The sequence below is a fragment of the Nannobrachium achirus genome, assembly GCF_963921795.1.
Source record: "Nannobrachium achirus genome assembly, chromosome: 2".
NCBI lineage: Eukaryota > Metazoa > Chordata > Actinopteri > Myctophiformes > Myctophidae > Nannobrachium > Nannobrachium achirus.
In genome coordinates, this window is record NC_137811.1 from 52,257,779 (window position 1) to 52,280,759 (window position 22,981).

Below are 22,981 nucleotides of genomic sequence, written 5' to 3' on the forward strand. Positions count from 1 at the left end.
AGTCTGCAGTCATATCTGTCTTATATCAAAGACAGCAATTGTGCGATACATAGCGTCTAATATCTAATGTAAATGCCTTTTCCTCTGAATATACACTATATATTGCATGTGCGAAGACTGTTCAAAGTCATATGCAATTGCTTAATGTGTTGCATGCGGTGAATGCAGCGGTAAATTCACCTCGCAACTCAGATGGCACATATTATAGCCCAAATCCAACGTAATGCCTATTTAGGATATTTCTAAGTCAAACCATCTCTGTGAGGTCCGCCCAAATGTTCCCTTTCCACTATTAAAGAACTTAAGCTGTGCGATCTGGTTGGCAGATGCTAAATATTACAGCCGCCAATTAAAGGTAAATCTAGCTTTTCATCGCCCCAGTAAATCTGAGGGGAGAAGAGGCAGCCTGCTTGGGATTCATCACCCACTTATTTATTTGTCTTTTTTCCACCCACCCCCTCCCTTTCCTTTCTGTCCACTGTTGCTTTTCTTTCCTGAGTGCAGAGTGGGTCCACTGAGGGAGGAAACACAGGAGGCCAGATCTCTCCAAATGTTGATACGGTCCAAGGTTTAGGTGGGGCTCTCAAATTATCTAATAAGACGGAATGTAAAATCTTTGGACAGCTTCCAGAACTTTTTGACTACTGGCGACAAGTCTGAATGAGATTAAATACTATTACCCTATTCTTATGTCACGTTTAAACTTCAGAGTTCGTACATTTTAGAGAATCTAAATACTACTGATAAAATAAACAAAATATGTTTAACTTGAGCCCTATTAAACGGCAAAAAGAGTGACAGAGGCAAAAGCAATTTATTCAAATGGAATTAAAGCACTGGTAAAAGCATCAAATACCTGTCTTTTTGGCAGCAGGGTCAGGGGCAAACAGTTTAACGGTGACCTTGGGTAACATCCACTGCATCCAAAGGCTGACCTTCCCACTGGTGAAACCTCCGATGGTGCTGGTTTTCTGCTCCAGAGTCACAGTATCTGAGAAGGGGCCGTCATCCCCGGCAGGAACAGAGTCTCCCTGGGGAACCAAGCAGCACAGGACAGCATTGGTTGGACTGGTGTACAGAGACCAGGAACATGTCTAGTCAGTCACACAATAGAAGTAATGACACAACCTTAGTTGAATCGCAAAAGACAGAGAGTGAAGTGCATTAACCATTTACACCCTATAGTTCGTCAACCAGGGCCCCCAGGCGTCCATTGGTCACCTCCTTTTTGGTATTTTTTATTTATCCTCACAATATCTTGTGTTGCGAGCGAGGCTTTGACAATATTTATCTGTGGAACCGAGTCAAATTAAATGTAATGCCTCAAACCAACAATTCCAAGTGCTTGTCAGGATGACATTTTTGGGGGGTCGCGGCCTGAAAAGGTTGACAACTACTGGTGTAGACAACCACATGTCTCCTTAGGGTGAATAGACGTTCCGGTTTGGCCGGGATTGTCCCGAGTTCAAGCTGTGCGTCCCCATAAATATCTCTAAATCCTGGTTCACATTCACAAAAAAATTGTCCTGGTTTTCCCCAGAAATTAAAATAATAACATTTGTTTTCAGTGGTTGCATAGCTGTTTATCATGTCATTTCTCACCTAACCAATCAGAAGTGAGGGGTTCCACCTGTGTAACACATGCATAACACATAGTGTGTGTGTGTGTGTGTGTGTGTGTGTGTGTGTGTGTGTGTGTGTGTGTGTGTGTGTGTGTGTGTGTGTGTGTGTGTGTGTGTGTGTTGCGCTGCGTGCTAAACAACTAGTAAATATCCAGCAGTCTGCAGCTCATTGTTATACCGTTAATAAAAAATTTAAATTAAACGACCCCCCCCAACACCCAAAAAAGAAATCACCCGAAACCGGCTACAAACTTAGGTGTGGGTGGTATAACACTATCTTTCAGAGCACTGTTTCCTGCTGAATAAGTGCCTTGACCAACCAGTAGGATGCGAACACAGGACAGTTGTCGCTGTTGCAGTGCCTGGCCAAGCTGGAAGCACCATGGTGGAATCGAACCTAGTCTCCGCTGTGGTGGACACCCCACTATGCCAAAATACTGAAAGTTTAGTTCTGTTATAACAGGACCTTGTGCTGTGCCTTGTCCTTTTGTTTACAGGAGTTGACCACATCTCAGATTGCAGCTAAAGAGAGCTGATAGGAGAGAGTATTGTCTGTTAAGGCCCGTGAAACCACACAGCCAACCAAAATGTGGAATAGCATTATGAAAGAGGACAAATAGCATTTAACTTGAAATGCCCTGCTGTCTTTCCTCATGTGCATACTGTTTAATTGTGCATCCGTGTGTCTGTGTACATGTCATGATCTTGTGTGCACGCACGCGCACGTGTGTGTGTGTGTGTGTGTGTGTGTGTGTGTGTGTGTGTGTGTGTGTGTGTGTGTGTGTGTGTGTTTGTGCGCGTGGGCGCGAGCGTGCACCCTGGTGCATCAGTAGGCGTACTGTACAGTATAAAGCGTGTTTGGATGCATGTCCCATGTGCGTGTAGCCATAACAAAGCATCATCAAGCCTGAGAGCCTTTTGGTCTTGGATGACATCAGTGTCTGGTGTGCAGAACCCGGCTCAGAGTAGAGTCGTGCGCGTGTGTGTGTGGTGGTGGGTGGGGGGGTTGGTGGGGTTCACTGTGTGGAACTGTCACTGGTGTTAACCCCAAAGCTAAGCCACCAGCACCCACACAGCCTGCTTTCACTCACACAAGCCACGACACACATGCACGGTGCAGCCTGGGAGGGGAACGGAAGGGAAGAGAGGAAGGAGGAGAGAGGAGAGCAGGATGCGGCCGAGGCTGCTGCCTTCAGAGAGCTCTCAGCTCATTACTGGGGTTTGGCAGAGCACAGAGGATGACAGCATTGGGGACATTTCTTTTTTTTTTATATTTATTTATTTCTCTACCTCCCTCCCTCCCTCTATTCATCCTTCCTCTCTTTCTGGGGGACGTGTTTTCCAAACATGTATCTGTTTGGCTGACTCAGAGAGCGAGAAACCTGCAAATGCACAATAAGGCAATTTGCAGCTGCAGCGTCGACCATAATTATGCACATGTTGTTCTTCCTTCATACTCAGGGGTGGAAGGCTGGAAGCCCGGCCCACCGAGCATGACGTAAGACCAAAAATGTCCGCCATGTGAATATGCTCAATAGATGTTTTTCTCCCCCTCTTTTTCCACAGCTTCTCCTCTCCATAATGACAGATTGTGTCATGCTTATCAAGGCTGGCTGTGTGGTTGGTGAGGAGGTTATCAACCATCTCAATTAGGAACCCCACTGCTGCTGGGCTGATTGCACTGACTTAAGAGGAACCAGATGAGGACACTGTGTCCCTGTTGTCTGCTATGTGTGTGTGTGAGTGTGTGTGTGTGTGTGCGTGTGTGCATGCATGTGTGTGTGTGTGTGTGTGTGTGTGTGTGTGTGTGTGTGTGTGTGTGTGTGTGTGTGTGTGGGTGGGTGGGTGGGTGGGTGGGTGCGTGCGTGCGTGCGTGCGCGCACACGTGTATGTGGGGGGCACGCTAATTTGCAAATTGAATTTAATCGTGTATTTGAGGGTGGTTGACTACGGATCTCGATAACAACGGACGACAACAGTATAAACACATTAAGGATTATAGCGATTCAGAAATAGATTCCCCATAATATGGGGGGAAACCTCTGGAAAGTCTGATGAGAAGCATGTGCTCCCGGGAAGGACGAGGCAGAGAGCGAGGCGAGGGAGAAACTCATAATACCTCCGTAGCCATAAATATACAAGATAAACACTCTCTGTCAAGGCAATCATAATGATTACCTGCAATACTGTAGGTATGAACATAACCTGGACGAGCCTCAGAGAAACATAGGGCTAAAAGAGGTACTTTGGGCACACCACAAAGTATCTTACAATTACACATAAATACAACACATACAAGCTGTCACGTCCATCAAGATGATGAACGTAAAACACGATAGGCATGAACGTAAACGCCCACAGAGTAACTGACTTGAATCACATCCTTCATTTGCCATTTCAGTCCAATCAACTGTCTAACAGTGTCATTACCTGTTGCCAAGGAACCAAACAGTAGGTCCACAGTGTGTCTGCAAATATCACTGTGTGTGTGTGTGTGTGTGTGTGTGTGTGTGTGTGTGTGTGTGTGTGTGTGTGTGTGTGTGTGTGTGTGTGTGTGTATGTGTGTGTGTGTGTGTGTGTGTGTGTGTGTGTGTGTGTGTGTGTGTGTGTGTGTGTGTGTGTGTGTGCGCGCGAGCACAGCAGTATGTGTAATAGCGGTCAGTAACATGAGCCCAGGGGTAATGGTGTTGAACACTACCCAGTCTGAATGAGAGACATCCTAGTGTCAACTGCCATTTGGGGACTAATTATTGTTGAGCTGGAGTCATAACATAGCTGTGTGTGTGTGTGTGTGTGTGTGTGTGTGTGTGTGTGTGTGTGTGTGTGTGTGTGTGTGTGTGTGTGTGTGTGTGTGTGTGTGTGGTTAGGACTATGTTTAGTTTACAGTTCTGGCCAGTCAGTAGGATTAGGGCCTTTAATGTCATGTGTAGAAACAGGAGCCAGCCGCTGCTGTGTGGGAAGTGCTGGACCACAGTGTACTGTAGCGTGGTTCTACTGTTCTACTGCCTTGGACATTCATGCTGAATTCATAGTCCGTCGTACGATGGAGCCGCTCGACAAAAAATAGGCTTGCGATCCAACGTGCCAACTTGTAGATCTGTTATTTTCGGCGCCACTCCGATCTACGGCGATGAATAAATAAGGCTTTAACTGCTTCTCGACCCCAAACAGACTACAATACTGGCAGCTTAGACATAATTTTAAGCATCTTCCAAAAGGCAACAGTTCATGGAAAAGTAGTAACTCGTTAACACGTTGCCATATAAATCATTTAATGATACAACTAGAAAAGGTCAGGTAGGTTATTGTGGGCCAGCAATGTTCGGAATTCGCCAATCAGGATGGAATACAGATCCGTCTTGATCACTTGACAATAAAGATAATTTGTACCGATTTGCAAGATGTTTGGAATACATTTGTAGGAGTAATATAAAACTAGAAAGATGCAATTCTGGGAAATTGCAAGTGTGGTTGCCCTGACGCGAATCACGAGGAATCCGCTGGGAAATGTATTCTGTCTTATCATTCATCCCTTTCATGCCCATATACAGTATGAATATCTCTGTATCTGTCAGTCCTTGTTCCGTCCTTGTCCCTTTTATGCCCATATATGGATATCCCTGATGTCATCAATATTATGTCCATATCTTGGAATGCCCATATATGGACATACTGTGTCAGTCTCATGTGGTCTATGACGTCAGACACATATGATGTCAGTCATCTCCATATTTGGGAAAAGTTTATTTTAAGCATTTTCCCATTCAAGTCAATGGAGAAAATTAATTCACAAATAAATTAAACTATATGACGTATCTCTTAGCAAAATTCACTCAGACGAGTCCCAATGAAGCCGGTCGATTTGACATACGCCCCAAGTACGTGCCACCAAAACTGTGGGAGGAGTAGCACAACAAAATAACTTTTTTTTGTCCCTATTTGAGTGGTGCTAAACATTCCGTCCTTGTACCTTTTATGCCCATATAAGGAGTGCCTTTTATAGCGCCACCATGAGGCAGATTTGACCATTTTCAAGTGGCATTTCTTTCCTCGGCCGAGTAAGAATATGCACTGCGTACACTGTGTTCATGATTTGAGGCATTTTGTTTAAAACGGAGCACTCCTGCAAACTTTTGAAGCCAAGTACACAGTTGTGCTGCCATCAAGCCAGCGGCGCCGGAGATTAGCTGTTCACAGATGGAGTGACGGACGGACTGACGGACGGGATGGAAAACATAGACATCGGCCTGGTAGAGACAATTATGGGGTGGAGACAATTATGGGATGCCCACTGTGTGGGGAGAAAAGTGTTTTCATTCATTCATTCAAGACAGTGGCCAATGAAATCGTTGGAAAAAAATTTGTGCAGGAAGTAGACAAACTGCTGTGAGCGAAATGTTAAATACCGCTACCTTGGAGGGATACACTGGAACTGGAACAGCTCCACAGCTAAATCAAAAAGAGTGACTATCAAAGTTAAATGATTTATTTTATTTTATAGGGCGTACATAATTATAAAGTCCCAAGAACTTAGTATCCACTGACTCCTCCTTCTCCTGTCAAGGTGAGGCCTTGAGCACCAGATGGTGCAGCCTGCTGTTGGCTTGAGGTGGGCTCTGCCACGTTCCTGAGCTGCCACAGGGGCCCCAGGCATAAGACACACACATCACACACACACACACACACACACACACACACACACACACACACACACACACACACACACACACACACACACACACACACACACACACACACACACACACACACACACACACAGGAATAGGCATGCACTGCGGGCGAGCGCACACACAAACGCACGCACGCACGCACGCACGCACACACACACACACACACACACACACACACACACACACACACACACAAAGGGAGCTATTTTCCCACACCTCCACAGGCCAACTTGTAAAGTATACAGTTTAATTCCTGGGCCGAGGCGCTGTAAACTGGCTGAGGAGCCACGTTTATTTTCTCTGCAGAGTTTGTCTTCGCTCATCAGAGAGACCCAAACACTGGGAGAGGACGGCAGGCTGGGAAGTGTCAGAGAGAGAGAGAGAGAGAGAGAGAGAGAGAGAGAGAGAGAGAGAGAGAGACAGAGAGAGAGATAGAGAGAGAGAGAGAGAGAGAGAGACACACACCGACAGACACACCGACAGACACATAGAGAATGAGATGCAAAGGATGGGAGAGGACAAAGGGAAGAGGGAGGTGGTGAGGAAGAGGTGGAGCATAACATGGAGGGATAGCAGGTGGGAGACAGGAGAGAAGGGCTAAGGAAGGCATGGGGATGCAGGAGGAATTGACAGACAGAAGCAGGGAAGAATGGAGAGAGAGAGAGAGAGAGAGAGAGAAGCTGATACAGAGAAATTACAAATAACAAAGGAAGCAAAGGATGGAAAAAGGGAAGAGAGGAAAAGATCTAGAAATAAAGCATGGACTGATAACTGAGGCAGAGAGACAGACGGGAGAGAAGCGCTAGACCGAGGGACACACAAATACTAGTATAACATCTATGGATGAAGGGTTGAGGAGAGAAGTGTCACACTGAGGTAGAGCGACTGACAGAGACAGGATGAGTTGGGGTCAGGGAGCGAGGTTTGTGGTGGACAGGAGGGGGCAAGGGAAGGTTAGGGAGAGGTAAAACGTTGCCATGGGGGGTGGGGGTGTTGGTGGAGTTAGCTGTCTGGACTGGAGGCATGGGGGAGAGGAGGAGGTTGAAGGGGAGACCACTGCCCCTGCCACTGAGACTTATCAAAACAGCTCCTGCATTCTTGCTCAATCAGCCGGCCTCCCGGAGGACTAAACACTTCTACCAGTGTTTGCACTTAGGTAAACAGTGACAAGTGGGCTGTCAGGAGACTCTGTGGCCTGCTTACAGAGGCACTACACCTCAAGACCTCCACTACCACACTGGACTAATACACAGTCAAATATGCACGTTAATGTACCCATAGAGGTCAATTTTTACACTCTCAGAGTTAAACTGTCACTCTAGATTTCTCTGTGTACCACTTCTAAGAGTCCACAAAGGACGGAAATGAACACACACACAAACACACAGAAGTTAATTCATGTAATGGTGGTAAGATGATGACGTGGTTGTTGACAGAGCCCCTGATGGAGTCTTAGATCCGAAACTACCGTAGTTTACACTGCTCTACCCCCCAGTGCTGCTAAGGTTATTTGCTGCTGTTCCTTTTACAGAAGGTTGTGGGTCTTGCCTGTACTTTTTGCTGTATTTTTTATTTTATTTGTCTTGTTCTTTTTGTTTTAAAATATATATATTTTTTCACCTTAAAGGACAACTTTGTTTTCTTAAAACAAGGGTTCATATTTTAGATTGTAATTAGAGAAAAGAAAAGATGACTGTTAATGTATTCATTTACTGCTTTCTATCATCATTCTATCAAGTCCATTCCCAAGATGCACCGCAACCTTTTACAGATGTGACTTATAACAATACATATTTAGCCACTTGTACGCATGCCCCCACCCCCTGAAATCAAGATCACTAAAATCGCAAAGACAATAGAAAGCAGTAAATGAAAACATTTTAACACTCATCTTTTCTTTTCTTAACTCTTTGAGTGCCTGGGATATTCGGGATCAAAAACAATTTTTTATTTGCTATTTTACTTACCCCGAGCTGCTTGGAGCAACGTGGGTGGTCCCGGCTCGCCCAGCGCTCACCAACGAGAGACGCTAGATGCTCTGACGATTTATTCCATTGAAAATGGTTTAAAATAAAGTTTAGACCCCCCCCCAATGTTCACCCAATGTTCATTGTAGGCGGCGCGTCGTATTCCAGGGTGCCTATCCCGAACTAGTCCGGGATATTTAATGAAATGGAATAAAATGATAAGAGGCCTTCTGAAGCCTGGCCTGATTTTTCTAGCTACTAGCCGAAAGCTAGCAACCTCCCGGCCGGCCGTTATTTGCGAACGAAATCGCCAATCTCCGCCTAATCCAATGAAAGACCACATCTTTGAAGGCTTATATCTCTGGATTGTGTCTTTAGGGAAGCGGCGCAAGGTTTATTTACGGCGAAATCGCCCAAAAATGATCTTTTAGATGACAAAATGGGAATAGCCATTCTGTTAGCATTATCATCCGGGACATTTCCATGACGTGCATGAACGTGAGCATGTGAGGTCCTGGAAGGTGAGGTCCTGGAAGCTAAAGCGCTCGCCTATGAGAGATACCCTGGCATTCTATGGCCCCTAGAGGGCGCTGGCACCAAATGAGTTAATTACAATCTAAAATATGAATATAGTAAAAAAAACAAAGTTGTCCTTTAACAAAGTTTGAATGTTAAAGAACTTTCTCATTATGACAGATACCTGATTCAGAATCATTAAATAGTTCAATTTAATTTGTAATCAAAGCTCTGTTGTTGTTTTTGTTTGTTTGTGTGTGTGTGTGTGTGTGTGTGTGTGTGTGTGTGTGTGTGTGTGTGTGTGTGTGTGTGTGTGTGTGTGTGTGTGTGTGTGTGTGTGTGTGCGTGTGTGTGTGTGTTTTCCCCCCTTCTGGGGATGGCGACACACATTAACATTATGAAACCAGCATTTACAGTACATCTGCGTTTCTGTTGGCCAATGTCGCTATTGTTCTGTTCTGAGGGGTTAGAAGAGGGATGAGGGGTGGAGTTAACTAGCTAATCTCCACACCCATTACCAGGCTGCCAAATATTTAGAAGGCTTTTACTCAGCTTCTTGATTTCAGGTTAAATATTCAATTAAGCTTACATTGAGGATCCATTCTGTCATTTCAGAATCTATAAAAAGCTGAAAAGTGACCTACTGTACATGTGCCACTAAGCTGTCTAAGCACTGTATTCAGTCAAATATTATTATGCTGCTCGCTGTGCTTTGAAAAGTCGTGAAAATGTGTGCAAATCTTTGAAAATATGTATTTGTTAGGTGAACATCAAAGCGAACTCAAATTTTCTTCTGGGGGGTCCCTGGAACTAAATATGTTTGAGATGGGGGTCCATGGCCAAATACATATCATTGTGGGGGTCCTTCACATGAAAAGGTTTGAGCACCACTGACATAGAAACATTGCTTTTTCAAAAAAACCTTAGAAGGATTTGAAATATTCAAAGACTTGCACAAATTTTCATGATTTAAAAAAAATAACAGATCTATAAGCTCGCAGCGTGGCACTCGGTGCCGCGCTGTGAGCTTGTAGATCTGCTACTTGTCAATAGTTAAGCACACAATAATGCGTAATAATGTGTTCCCAGTTCCACCTATGAAGAACATTCATGGGGGGCCCGCAGTGAATCCTTGTACCCATGCAGGACCCAGAATTTGGTGCGACACCCCTGCCCACAACCACACACCTAACACCACCCACACATCCAAACACTCACACACAAACACACACTGGGGCCTCTGGAGGTCAAAGGGCCCTAATCTTCCATGGACCCCCGGCTAGCTGCTGCTACTAGTGATGGGGGCGGGGGATGAAAGTGCCACAGTGCTTCAGCTTGGGATAAACATCACCCAGAAAAGGGGAGGAAAAATAACATCAGCCTTCTTGTTGTTCCTCCCTAAACACTCCAGACGGTAATTTTTCCACTGGCATTCACACAACCGCACTGCACGCAGCCCTGTGCACTTACCTCCTCCCCGGGTAGAATTTGATATTTTATCTGACTGAAAAATGTAAATACAGGTTATTGTTTTTCTCCAAATTAAGGAGCAGGTTTATACTCAATCAAGCTCCAGCTTACACCAATCAAATGGTGATCAGGGCATATCTGGAGTATCTGTTATGATGAAGAATTAAAAAATAAAAAAGGGGGAGAAAAAAACAGAAAACTAAGACACAAAAAGTCTGACAGTTTTCCAGCTCTGAAAAAAAGAGGCTTCCCAAATAAAGCAGAATATATTTTTTGGATTCGTTTGGACATGAGACATGTTTAGCACTAACACTCAAAACGCTCCAGAAAAAACAATATTTGCTCTTAAAATCATAAATCAGCAGTGGGGAACGTGTATACAACAAAGGCTTAAACAACATGTGTTACTGTATGACTCACAGCACTGTGGGTTAGAATGAGATACTTTATCCACAGAGTTGCAGTATGATGGGCGTTGGTTTGGCTTATTGTTACTGTCTGTGCTCTCATTTGAAACAAACAAATATCGTAACGTTAAGGCGCAAATCCCAACAGAGGGGAATATCTGACAATGATGACAATCACTACAAGCGGCGGATGTGTGTGATAAAATAAATAAAAAGTAAGCGAAACCAAGTGATGGTCGTGAGAAGAGAAAAACAAATGAAATGACTCAAAGAACCAATTAAGGAACCACTAAACAAACAAAATGAACAACGAATAAATAAAAGTGGCTGATACGTGTGATTAAATAAGGAAGTTCAGAAATAACTCCTCCGTCAGAGAAAGAGAAAAACCAACAAATAACTGAATGAACAAAGGAAAAAACCACTAAAACAAAATACAGAAGGAATGAATAAAAGCTAAGAAAAAAATAAAACATTTACACAAAGTACTATACAAAGAAACTCACTCTCACACACATACTGTACACACACACACACACACACACACACACACACACACACACACACACACACACAGATAATATGTATAATACAGTTATATATAGTGTACTGTATGTATATAAACTGTGCTGTTTGTTTGTGAGTGTGTGTGTGTGTGTGTGTGTGTGTGTGTGTGTGTGTGTGTGTGTGTGTGTGTGTGTGTGTGTGTGAGTGTGTGTGTGTGTGTGTGTGTGTGTGTGTGTGTGTGTGCGTGCGTGCGTGTGCGTGCGTGTGTGCGCTGTGTGTGGTGGTGGGTGGGGAGTTGGGGGGGGGTTCACAGTGTGTTCACTGAGTGTGTGTGTGTGTGTGTGTGTGTGTGTGTGTGTGTGTGTGTGTGTGTGTGTGTGTGTGTGTGTGTGTGTGTGTCTGACCTCGGTGGGGGAGCCAAACTCTGCGGAGGGGCTGCAGGTGCTGGTGTCCGGGGGGACTGTGCCTGCACTGCTCCGCACCGGGGAGGATGGAGCCACGCCAGCAGGGGGTTCTGGGATAGTGGAGGTCTGACGGAGGATGCCGCGCTTCTGGAGCCGCGCCCACGTAGATGTCCAACTGAGGAAGAGCTCATACAGCAGCTGCACCTGCGGAGAGAGAGAGAGAGAGAGACAGAGAGAGAGAGAGAGAGAGAGAGAAAGAAAGAGAGACGGGGGGGATTTTTGTGAACGCTACAAAGTATGTTGAAATAATTAGGAACGGGGTGCTCGTGATTCTCGCCAAAGTTTCAAGATTTGCTATGAGGAAACATCTGAGAAGGAACTGACATTTTTGTGTGAGGCTACATCTGGTTGAAATCTTGCATGCATCAATCCTTTGTCTTGGTTGGACTGTATACATCGAAATATGTACTATATATATATATGTGTGTGTGTGTGTGTGTGTGTGTGTGTGTGTGTGTGTGTGTGTGTGTGTGTGTGTGTGTGTGTGTGTATACAGTATATATATACTGTATATATATAAACCTGCCACAAAAAGTTCGGAAATCTAACTTTGGTCGATTATATCTCCCCTTTAATAATACCAAATGGTATTGTTTTTATCGTTGATTTGTCACCTTTACAACGAGGTACAGCTTGTAAACATCGGGCATTCGAGGCATGAGCTACACAGCCAAACGTGTGGGTAGCGCCAACCCAAAATTTGCCAACATTCGGTCCATTATATCCCCCCTTTAACACATTCCCCGCCATTTAACAATACCTTCGTACTCTCCCCTGCCTCTGTCTCCATAGACTTCCATGTAATTCATAGTGCACGGATCATGCACACCCATGCCTAGATAATGCACCACGTGTCTGCACATTGCTCACAGCTTTCAAACAAAAAAATCCGAATGGAAATCCGTTCAGGCATTCATGAGATAGCAGCCATTATGTTTTCCTAAAATATAAACAAAGATGGCTGCCATTTTTGAAAGATGGGGTTGCTATGGGGGTTAAACATGCAATTTCGCGATTGCTATCATGCCTACTAAAGTTTTTGGGGTCCAATTTTTTTTTTGAAAAAACATTTTTTTGATTTTTTTTTTCTTTTTTTTTTTTCGGGATTATCGGGCCTGGCGGGGAAAGACATTGAAATAATCTCTGGACTATCGGGCCTGGCATGCAATGAGTTAATTATGCCAAATGTATTGTGTTTGATGTCATTGTTATCGTTGATTCGTCACCTTTACAACGAGGTACAGCTTGTAAGGATCTGGCATTCGTGGAATGAGCAACACAGCCAAACGTGTGGGTCGGGCCCCTCCAAAAATGGCCTGCAATACTGTGGGGCATTGAATGATTGCACTATCTCACAGTAATAAGGAAAAGAAAAAACAACACATATTGGCCATTTTTACACTTTGTTAATGTTAAGCTCAGTGTCAGGGAAGCCCAAAACGAGAGTTACAAGCTGCTTACAAGCTGTACTTCGTTGTATAGGTGACAAATCAACGATAAAAATGATATAAAACACAATACAAATTGGTATTATTAAAGGGGAGATATAATTAATTATTAATATGTTTCCTTTCTTTTTGTGCTGAGTTTATATATATATATATATATATATAGTATATAAAGGGTGCAACGGTTTACAAAATGTATGGTTCGGTTTGGTTTGGTTCGATATTTTGGTGTCACGGTTCGATACAAAAAAATATCAGAAATGTATTTATGATTTATAAATGTATTTTTATAACAATGTCTTTTTTGTTTTAACTTTGAACAATACGGTACCCAACCTCTAGGGCAGTGGGCTCTGCAGACCCCTAGGGGTCCTTGAGGGGGTTCCAGGGGAATGTGGATGTGGAGTGGTATTGTATTGTTCGGTACAGGGTCATTCGGTTTGGTGTTCGATATTCGAACTCATATATTTTAACACACTCAGCGCCCTTCGGTGGTGAAAGTGGTTTGAAATTCTTGCCGGAACTGTCATAAATTGGCCGCGCGGCGAAGCTGCGCGGTCAAATTTTTTTGGGGAGGCTCTAATCCCCCAAAACCCCTGAAATGCATAGAAAACTGCCTTCTATAATAAGCCTCTTCATATTGTTCATTGTTCCATACAGAAGGGTATAAGCATATATATATATTATTATATTTATTATATTATTACCCATATTATTATTAATATTATTATAACCAGTTATCTAAAGTAACTAAGTACATTTACTAAAGTACTGTATTTAAGTACAGGTTTTAAGTATAGCCTAGCCTACTTTACTGGAGTATTTCCAATACTTTTAATTCTACTCCACTACATCTCCCATTGACCCATTCCCAGATGCAGAATTGAATCATTTTGGTCAATTCTGCATTTATGGCCGCATGCAGGCACAGACACGAGTCCTCCTAGAGATAGGATTTATGGCTCTTTGAAGTGAGCCGGATCTCTGGGATCCGTTCTTTTCAAAGAGCCGTTCAAAAGACGTAGGCCTACATTTTGATACTTCTACTCAAGTACATTAACATTCCAAACTTCTACTTGATTGCAGTATTGATATTTCTACTCAAGTAAAGAAATTGAGTACTTTTCCCACCACTGTTCATTAGAAAGGAACGGCTCCCTACTGTGAACCGAATCCTATCGTTCATTTCAAAGAGCCGTTCAAAAGACTCGATTCGTTCGCGAACGTCCCACCTCTACCCGCTCCGTGTCAAACAAACACTGAAACGCAAACAGACTGGATCACACTGACCTACACAAACCCACGGGAATAATTTAGAAGCACTTTATCAGAAAATATAACTAGTAACACTTGTGTACTGTATGTTAACACTTTCCAAGCCACGGGGAGCCCCTTAATATTAAAACCGTACTATATCGGACTTCCTAGGGGGGGGGTCTCAGCCGCTCGTCTTTTCCCGTACTTTCCCGTATTTACCGAAATAAATGATTTTCATCCGAAAATCGGCGATCGTCTAACCTTCGCTAGTCACCACTCGTGCATCGATAGCTCAGGCTGGTCTGACATGAAGCAGAAGTGATGTCATGGCCCTTTCCTTCTCCAAGGCACCTTCCCCCATTCGGTTACTGTCTGTACACGAGTGCTTCTACTGCAGCCGTGCTGGGGGCTATGCTAGCGAAACTTTTCAGTTCTACTCTTGAGTCACACGTGGATTATTTGAGGGGACATTTACGTGAACGGATCGCGCAAGCGAAACGCACGGGGACATGATGCGTCAGCCGAATCTCCCACTCTAAGCCAATGCAGATTGAGTTTTTCACTGGGAACTGGGGTGAGTATACAACGGGGGATCGCGGTATGGTAATGAGGGATGAAGACCACGTGATATAGCGCTGGATGTCTGGTAAAATGAATGCGGTTCAGATCATAATATAATAATAGAAATTTCACGGCTAATCTACCAACAACCATTCTATTTCGGACGGCAAAGAGTTAATCTGACTTTAGTAGGCCTATAGGCTATTGTTTTCTTCCTGGACGTGCGTTTGTGGCTGGTTATTTAACATGGGATTTTGACAGCTGGCTTCTCCTCTTCTTAACGGAACGCCGTTCCGGCCCCAAATGTTTTAACGGAACGGGGGTTCCGGCCATTCCGGCTCACTTTTACCACTGGCGCCCTTTGATGAAACAATGATTTAATCGCAGAGTGCCACGCTATTTTATTGATTTCACCTGATTTCAGAGGCTTGGGGTAAAAGTAATCTGAGTAAATGGTTCCTTAATTTTTTGGCGATTGTATTTTCTTTCACTTAGAACAGAAAAATTACAACCGCGATCATCAGTGCTTTTGTAACGGCCAGTAGAGAAGGGCTCTTAAACATGAACGTGATCTGGAGTTAGATTAGGGGATAAATGCACTTTTATGAATCTCATAACATTAGCTCTCTATGGCTGGATTTAGACTGCAGTCAAATCTAACCTAAATCTGATTTATTTCTCAAATCCGATCTTTTGGCCTGACTGTTCACACAAGATTGCAAGTGAAAAGATCTGATTTGTGTGTTCAGACTGATTTTAACTAATTTAGTGCTCCTGAAATTAACGGATTAAAATGTCCAGCGTGCCTCCCGCAGGCTGCATCCACGACCGTTGTCTTATTTTGAAGGCCAGAAGTCCATAGCGTAAACACTTCCGGTTTGACGTCATCACGTCATTCACCGGAATCGCTAGTCATCAACATACTGTTGTGTAATGGCGGATCGGTGCTTTTCAACATGTGTTATATAAGCGAGAATCTACTGCCATCCTCCCTTTGAAAGTGTTGTTTTGAGATAATGGACATTAAAGATGAGATTCCCCGTCTGCCTCAATGTTATGGGATTACTATTTTGTGCTCGTGGATCCGTGATGATGATGAATCGGCGAGGGCCATCGTGTCAGGACCTTCCGCGCACCAACAGGGTAGGAGAACCGCCGTTACAGTAATAGAGTACTTTTCGCGAGTATCCTCGGGATCGGCACCATGTGCTACTCGAGTATTTTTCACGAGTATTCTCGGCGCTAATTGAGTTAACAACTTCAACCCAAAGTGTCATATGTGCTTTGGTTACGGTGGTAACGACGTTGGCATCATGACTTTTCTCTCTTTATGTGTTTTTTCAAAATTAAATATTTCCTCTGACATTGCAGATAGGACCTTCTGAACCCATTTTCTGCCATGCCGTGAGATATGTCTTCATATATTGCCTTAATTGTTCCTGTACATTTCTCAGGTACTGAGACATCCCCCCAAAGTGCTAGGAGATGTTGAATTACTACCTCTGTCCACTGAATGCTGCTCCCCATTTTTTCTGTAGTGTAAAACTTATGCTGAACTATTGTTTTATTTTCATAACACCACGTTTCATAACGTGAGGAGAATATACCAAACAGCACTGTCGACATTGAGCAGCGATAATAATAATACCATAATAATACTGTAATATGTACAATCGCCAGCAGCAGTACATTTAGACTTGCCACCCAGCTACACATTTTCAAATGATCTATAATAATTATATACATTCATTAAATCAGTGTCCTACCTACAGTATTAAAAAGAAAACCTGGAAACTTGGAACTTCCCAATTCCTTGGAAAACGTCCCCTGCTTTGCTTTGGCAAGTCAAGTCCGAATGCTAATGTGAGATCATTTTCACGTTCAGTATTCTCTCAATTGACCAAAGCTGTCATCAGATTTACTTGTCCTCCTTGGTAATAAGTCGTTCTTTTTCAACAGATGACATCAGTTTTTGCTCTTTTCTTGAATTTCTCAGTGGTCCCTCGCCACCATTGACTTAATTGTTTCATTGTCTGACCACACCTCATACACTACATTAATCTATTGTGAAGAAGAAAAAAGAAAACACCAATCACAAAACATCTTTCTCCCACAACGGATTGAAGACACGTTTTGTCAGATTTCCAGGAATTAAGGTGACTTCAAGTTTACTACATACTTCTAGTTTGCTACTACCCCAATACCACAAATAGCCTACTACCTCCTACCCCTAGGTCTAAGCTGGAAATTGTCCAATATAATGGCACTAGAGGAAAGACCATGGGGTCACCTATTGTGTGTCACCAGGTTTTATCTTGGAAGCCTCCTATTCAATTATGAGATATTGGGTTGCCTGGTGGCACAGCCAATTATTGCAAAGATCATACCAGTAAGACTCCCTAATCGGGAGATAAGCGACCGTCAGGTCGCAACGTGAATTTAGGCCAAAATGGTGGCGCTATATTGGACAGATCCCTGTTGGTGACATGAGTGCAGACATACTGTGTAGCGATTTGCGTGATTTTAGGGCAAAATCTGTAGGAGCAGTGTCCAAAAATGTGTTTGAAAAAATCGGCCTGACGGTGGCGCTATATGGGAGAGATCCATGTTGATTGCGACCATCAGGTCGCATTTACTATCAAAACCTCCACCGCTGTCTGTCCGTCTGTCACGTCACGTCACGTCACGTCACACTTTTGCCCTACTCCTATCTCCGCCATCGTTGCCCCTATCCATGTGAAATTTTCCACACACACTCCTTGCCTGCCAAACCACAACCTTCAGGACCCCCGGACCTACACGGACCCCCAGGGACCCCCTGCCACTGCCGCCAAGTAGTGCAAATATGACCAAATCAACAACCCAACTGGGCTGCTCACAGGGAATTCCCGGGGACCACCGACTCCTGTTGCTCCAACAGTCCTTCAACCTCATTGGTTTAACTTTGCCCCGCCCCTCCCCTCATTGGCCGAAACTTCATTTGGCTTTACTCATTAACCGTTTGTCGTGCAAACTGCTGGATGGTGTCAATTGACTTGATTAAGAGTCCTTCAGCTTAATTGGTTGAACTTAGCCCCGCCCCCTCCTCTGATTGGCCCAAACTTTATTGGGCTTTACTCATTAACTGTTTGTCGTACACACTTCTGAGTGGTGTCAATTAACTTCAGTAAAGGGTCCTTCACCTTAACTCTTACTGTGCCAATCCCGAACTAGTTCGGCTTTATTTGTCCTTATCAGGGTGCCGATCTCGAACTAGTTCGGCTTTTTTTTTTTTTTTCGAGCCGCGCCGCCGGCCGTCATCTGTTTACACGGCCCGCGAGAGCGTCGCGCCGCCGATATTTACCATCCACTCCAATGCAATCCAGGATCTTTAGAGCTCATTTTCTCTGTTCCATGCATATCCATGAGGTGTGCAAGGTTTAATCATGGCTAAATCGCCGAACATAGGGCTTCTAAAATGCTTGGTAGTCAATAGCTAACTTCAAGCTAACTTCATACTGTTCCTGTACATGAACAAAGGAAAGTGTTCAGGCGAGTCATGGCTGCACAGGGCTTGTGCATATACCAGCACTTGTCAATGTAGCATTCTATGGCCATTGGGCGCCCTCTAGTGGTGAAAAGGTGGCACAGAATGAGTTAATTGGTTTAACGTTGCCCCGCCCCCTCCTTTGATTGGCCAAAACTTTATTTGGCTTTACTCATCAACCGTTTGTCGTACAAACTTGTGGGTCGAACCAATGCCACTTACAGGCCTCTTTGTGTATACTGTGACCTGACGGTCGCTTATCTCCCGATTAGGGAGTCTTACTAGTGAGATTAGTGTAGACATACTGTGTACCGATTTGTGCGATTTTAGGACAAAATCTGTAGGAGCAGTGTCCAAAAATTTGTTTGAAAAAATCTGCCTGATGGTGGCGCTATATTGGACAGATCCCTGTTGGTGACATGAGTGCAGACATACTGTGTAGCGATTTGCGTGATTTTAGGGCAAAATCTGTAGGAGCAGTGTCCAAAAATGTGTTTTAAAAAATCGGCCTGAAGGTGGCGCTAAATGGGACAGATCCATGTTGATGAGATGAGTGTAGACATACTGTGTACCGATTTGCGTGATTTTAGGGCAAAAATTTTAGGAGCAGTGTCCAAAAATGTGTTTTGCAAGAATCTGCCTCATGGTGGCGCTAGAAGAGGGCCATGTGAGAATTGGGTGGAGGTTGTGGTTTGGCAGGCAAGGAGTGTGTATGCAAAATTTGGCATGGATCGGGGCAACGGTTGCGGAGATATGAGCAGGGTAAAAGTGTGAGGTGACGTGACGTGACGTGACGTGACGTGACGTGACAGACTGACTGACTGACTGACTGACTGACGGACTGACGGACTGACGGACGGATGGACGGACGGACGGACGGACTGACTGACTGACAGACAGACAGGCGGTGGAGGTTTTGATAGTAAGTGCGACCTGAAGGTCGCAACAAATATTCTTATTGCCAGGGGTCACCACAGCAGATCATTTGTTTCCATCTGCTTCTGTTCTATGCATCTTCCTCAGTCACTCCATCCACCTGCGTGTCCTCTCTCACTGCATCCAAAAACCTCCTCTTTGGCTTTCCTCTTCTCCTCTTGCCTGGCAGCTCCATCTTCAGCATCCTTCACCCAATTTTCCCCTCATCCCTCTGTATGTCCAAACCATCTTTTTTCAGTGCAGGACCGTAACAAGAGGGGGGGAAAAGTAAGAAGTGTTTGTGTGTGTGTGTACTGTACTGGTATTTATGTGCACATAAACAATACTGCTTTCATGTTTTCATACAAAGTTGAAATGAGAGTGTGTGCTCACACACGTACAAATGTGTTATCCCCATTCCCTAACAACAAAATTTCACCAAAGTGAAGTGGTGTCACTAGTTTTCCCCTGAAAAGCTCACCACGGCTTGGGGAAAAACTGAACTGAAGGCTCGGCGGCAAAGTGTTCTCTACTATTTATCATCTATTCACATGAAAAGAGGCCTTCACTTCAAACAACAACAAAGCCAAAAACACAAGGAGTGGAAAACATGAGGGGAGAGCGGGGGAATGTGATGTGATGCTTTCTGTTATTCATGCATTCACTCAAGAGGAAGAGACACAGAGGAGAGGTGGGGGGGGGGGGGGAGCAGAGGAGAGAGAGCGAGCAAGGGAGGGAGGGAGAGAGGCGCTCCTTTACAATGAGCTAATTTCTGGATTCCGAATGCTTCTCTTCCCCGGCCAAGCCCCCCCCCCCCCAAAAAAAAGCAGTTCCCTTCGGTACCACTGAGGGTCCCTCCAGCAGTATAGGCGCAAATACAACACACACACATACAGTACGCACCCACATGCAACCTCACTCAAACATCCACATCCTCACACACACACACACACACACACACACACACACACACACACACACACACACACACACACACACACACACACACACACACACACACACACACACACACAGACACACACAGACACACACAAATACACACACATTGCAGAGTTGCCTTCCATAAATAAGCATAAATCAAAGGAGCGGCACGACAATACATTACAGCTGGTCCATTTCAAACATGTCCAGGAAGAGCTGCTAACGCTGCTCCAGCAGCCGTCCAGAGACAGGGCCAACAGCTGCCTGCCATACCCAGCCGACCCGCACTGACGGCAGGCCAGGCGCGGCTCCACGCTCCCTTCTCTCTACGAGTGTCTGTCTGGGGCCTGGATGTCCAACCAAGCACAACAAGGCCTACTGCACTCAGCAGCAGATGTGGAAGAAGACAGAGTAAGGGGGACAGGATGAGAGAAGGGTTTAAGGAAAAAAAACTGAAAAAGGAAGGGGGAAATGAGGGGGGGGGGGGGGGGGGGAGTACAAAGAGAAAAAGAGACAGAGAACGAGGATGGAGAGAGGGAAGGAGTCTGGTGACATGTCCTCTTTTGTCTTCTGTCAGTTGGGTTTCATTCCAACATCAGAAAGTAGGATGACTTTCCAATTCAGCCACTGCTCTCATATGGTTCCAAATGCAAGCAGGAAAAGAGCTGTGAGCTGAGGATGTGTAGTCCAAGGGGGACAGTTTTACATGGTATGGCACACAGCAGATAGGGGAACTAACAGGATTCATACTGAACATGTGCTTCTGAATGTCAATGTTAGAGAAATAACTCTGTTTCATTCTTCCTGATAGCCAGAGGTAATTATGCACGGCCTCCAGAATAGATAGTGTGTAACACTTGTATTGTTTTATATTCCCTGGCCATGAGAGGCAGTGCGGAATTCAAAGTATCATACTTCTCCTTTTAATAAGATGAAATTAAAAAGGTCTTCCTCCTTCTCCCGGTCTTAATCTGTTATTCTTAGTCCTCTGATGGCACCCACCCCTCATTCATTCTCCTTTTCTTCCCCCTCATCTTCCACTGTCGATCCCTTACCCCCAGCCTCTCTTCTCTTTCTTTTCCTGCTCATCTATCCCAGCTTGGTGACAGTACAAAGTATGGTCAGTTGTTCTCTCCAGATGAGCTACTGCTGCCAGGTCAGGTCAGCGAGCAGATTGGGCCCTGCTTCCAGTGCTGTTACACATGGATGCACCCGGCACGCACGCGCACACACCACCCACACACTTCTTGCATGAACTCATGCACACATAATACACATTGCAGTTCCTGAGCAGTGAGCAGAACATTTGGAGGGCTGCGTCCTCCAAGGACCTGTCATCTCCACTGAGGTTTGTGCAGATCAGCAGGGCTGCAGTAGTGAGAACTGGAGACTGAACAGAGGCTTCCACAATCATTCATAAAAACACACAGATGAGAGACGCGTTAGCGTGCAACATGGCCAGAGCTCGCGTGTCTATCTACACAGTGCAACGTTTAAAAACCCACACAAATCTGACATGCTGTCCACTTTGTTTGGCAGCTCATTTTTTTGCGCACGTGTGTGTGTATTCGCGGAATGCTCAATGGTTACGTGTCAAAGTCGGATGTTGTGGTGGTGCGTGCGTGAGTGAGTGGCTGTTATTTTCAAGATGGTCCTGATAAGGCTGGAGGGCAGCACCTGACCTTGTCCGTCTACACACTGCTCACAGTAATCTCCCATCACGCACACGCGCATGCACATGCAGGTACCAATACTGGACAGATTGCAGTATTTGCTGCCCTCAAAGTTGTGTGCTGCCCTAGAAGCACTCAGGGTTTGTTCCATGTGCCGAGTTCATGTTTTCCATTCACCACAGTATAATTTAGTTTATGACATAAAGTCATTACAATAGATTAATTTAGTTTACACATGATTACATGATCATTTATTATATTGCAGCACTGCATATCAAAGGAGTAAGTAGAAGGCCGTCCTCCTCTGCTACCACAGTTGTGGTATGCCATGGTTTGCCGTGTCACTCCAGACTGTTCAATCTACAGCAATAAGGACTGCTGCATTATACAGTCATTAATCAGCCAACGTTGTTGCCACAAAGTATTGTGTGTATGTGTGAGTGAGTTCATGTGCGTTTCAACAAAGCATGTGTGCAAGCCATTGAAATGACGACTGTATGTGTGTATATGTGTGCACGCACATGCATGTGTGCATGCATGTGTGTTCTACTCCGTGATGTGACAGTTCACCTTGGGTGTTCTGGTCTGGGATGACGTTAGCGTCTGTCACAAACATGCAACAAAGCTGGTGGTCTCCTTTCTCGTTCCTTCTTCTGAGCCTGCATGTGCTTGTTTCACACTTCTCGGTCTTCTTCTTTGGCTTCTTCCTAAATACCTCCATGTTCCCCCTTACTTTTCTTTTAGTATATATGTTTTATGTATGTTCGCGGAACGTTTAATGAAATTAACTCATAAAAGGCACCGCTCACTTCACACTGGGTGTGATTTTTCTAAACTATTCTCTCTCTGTGTTCTCTGTGTTCTCTCCGTCCTCTCTTTTCTCTTTGGCTCTCACCCTCATCATTCCCAGGCCCTGGTATGCACAAGGCAAACCTCCTGTGTTGGTGGCACTGACTGTGTAGCAACTGTGCAGCTCTCTTGACATCCCCACATACATTCCCACAAATAGCAGGGC

The 22,981-nt window shown here is 44.6% G+C and overlaps 1 protein-coding gene across 1 annotated transcript in view; it reads right to left on the bottom strand.

The window, feature by feature from the left end:
• The window catches only part of vps13b (vacuolar protein sorting 13 homolog B), a 495,502-nt gene that overhangs the window by 228,980 nt on the left and 243,541 nt on the right, over positions 1 to 22,981 (bottom strand). Inside the window, exons 25-26 of the mRNA XM_080748468.1 lie at positions 11,585 to 11,788; positions 857 to 1,031 (exon numbers count right to left, since the gene is read on the bottom strand). Of these exons, the coding sequence (XP_080604594.1) occupies positions 857 to 1,031; positions 11,585 to 11,788 (379 nt within the window). The remainder of the gene's footprint in view (positions 1 to 856; positions 1,032 to 11,584; positions 11,789 to 22,981) is intronic.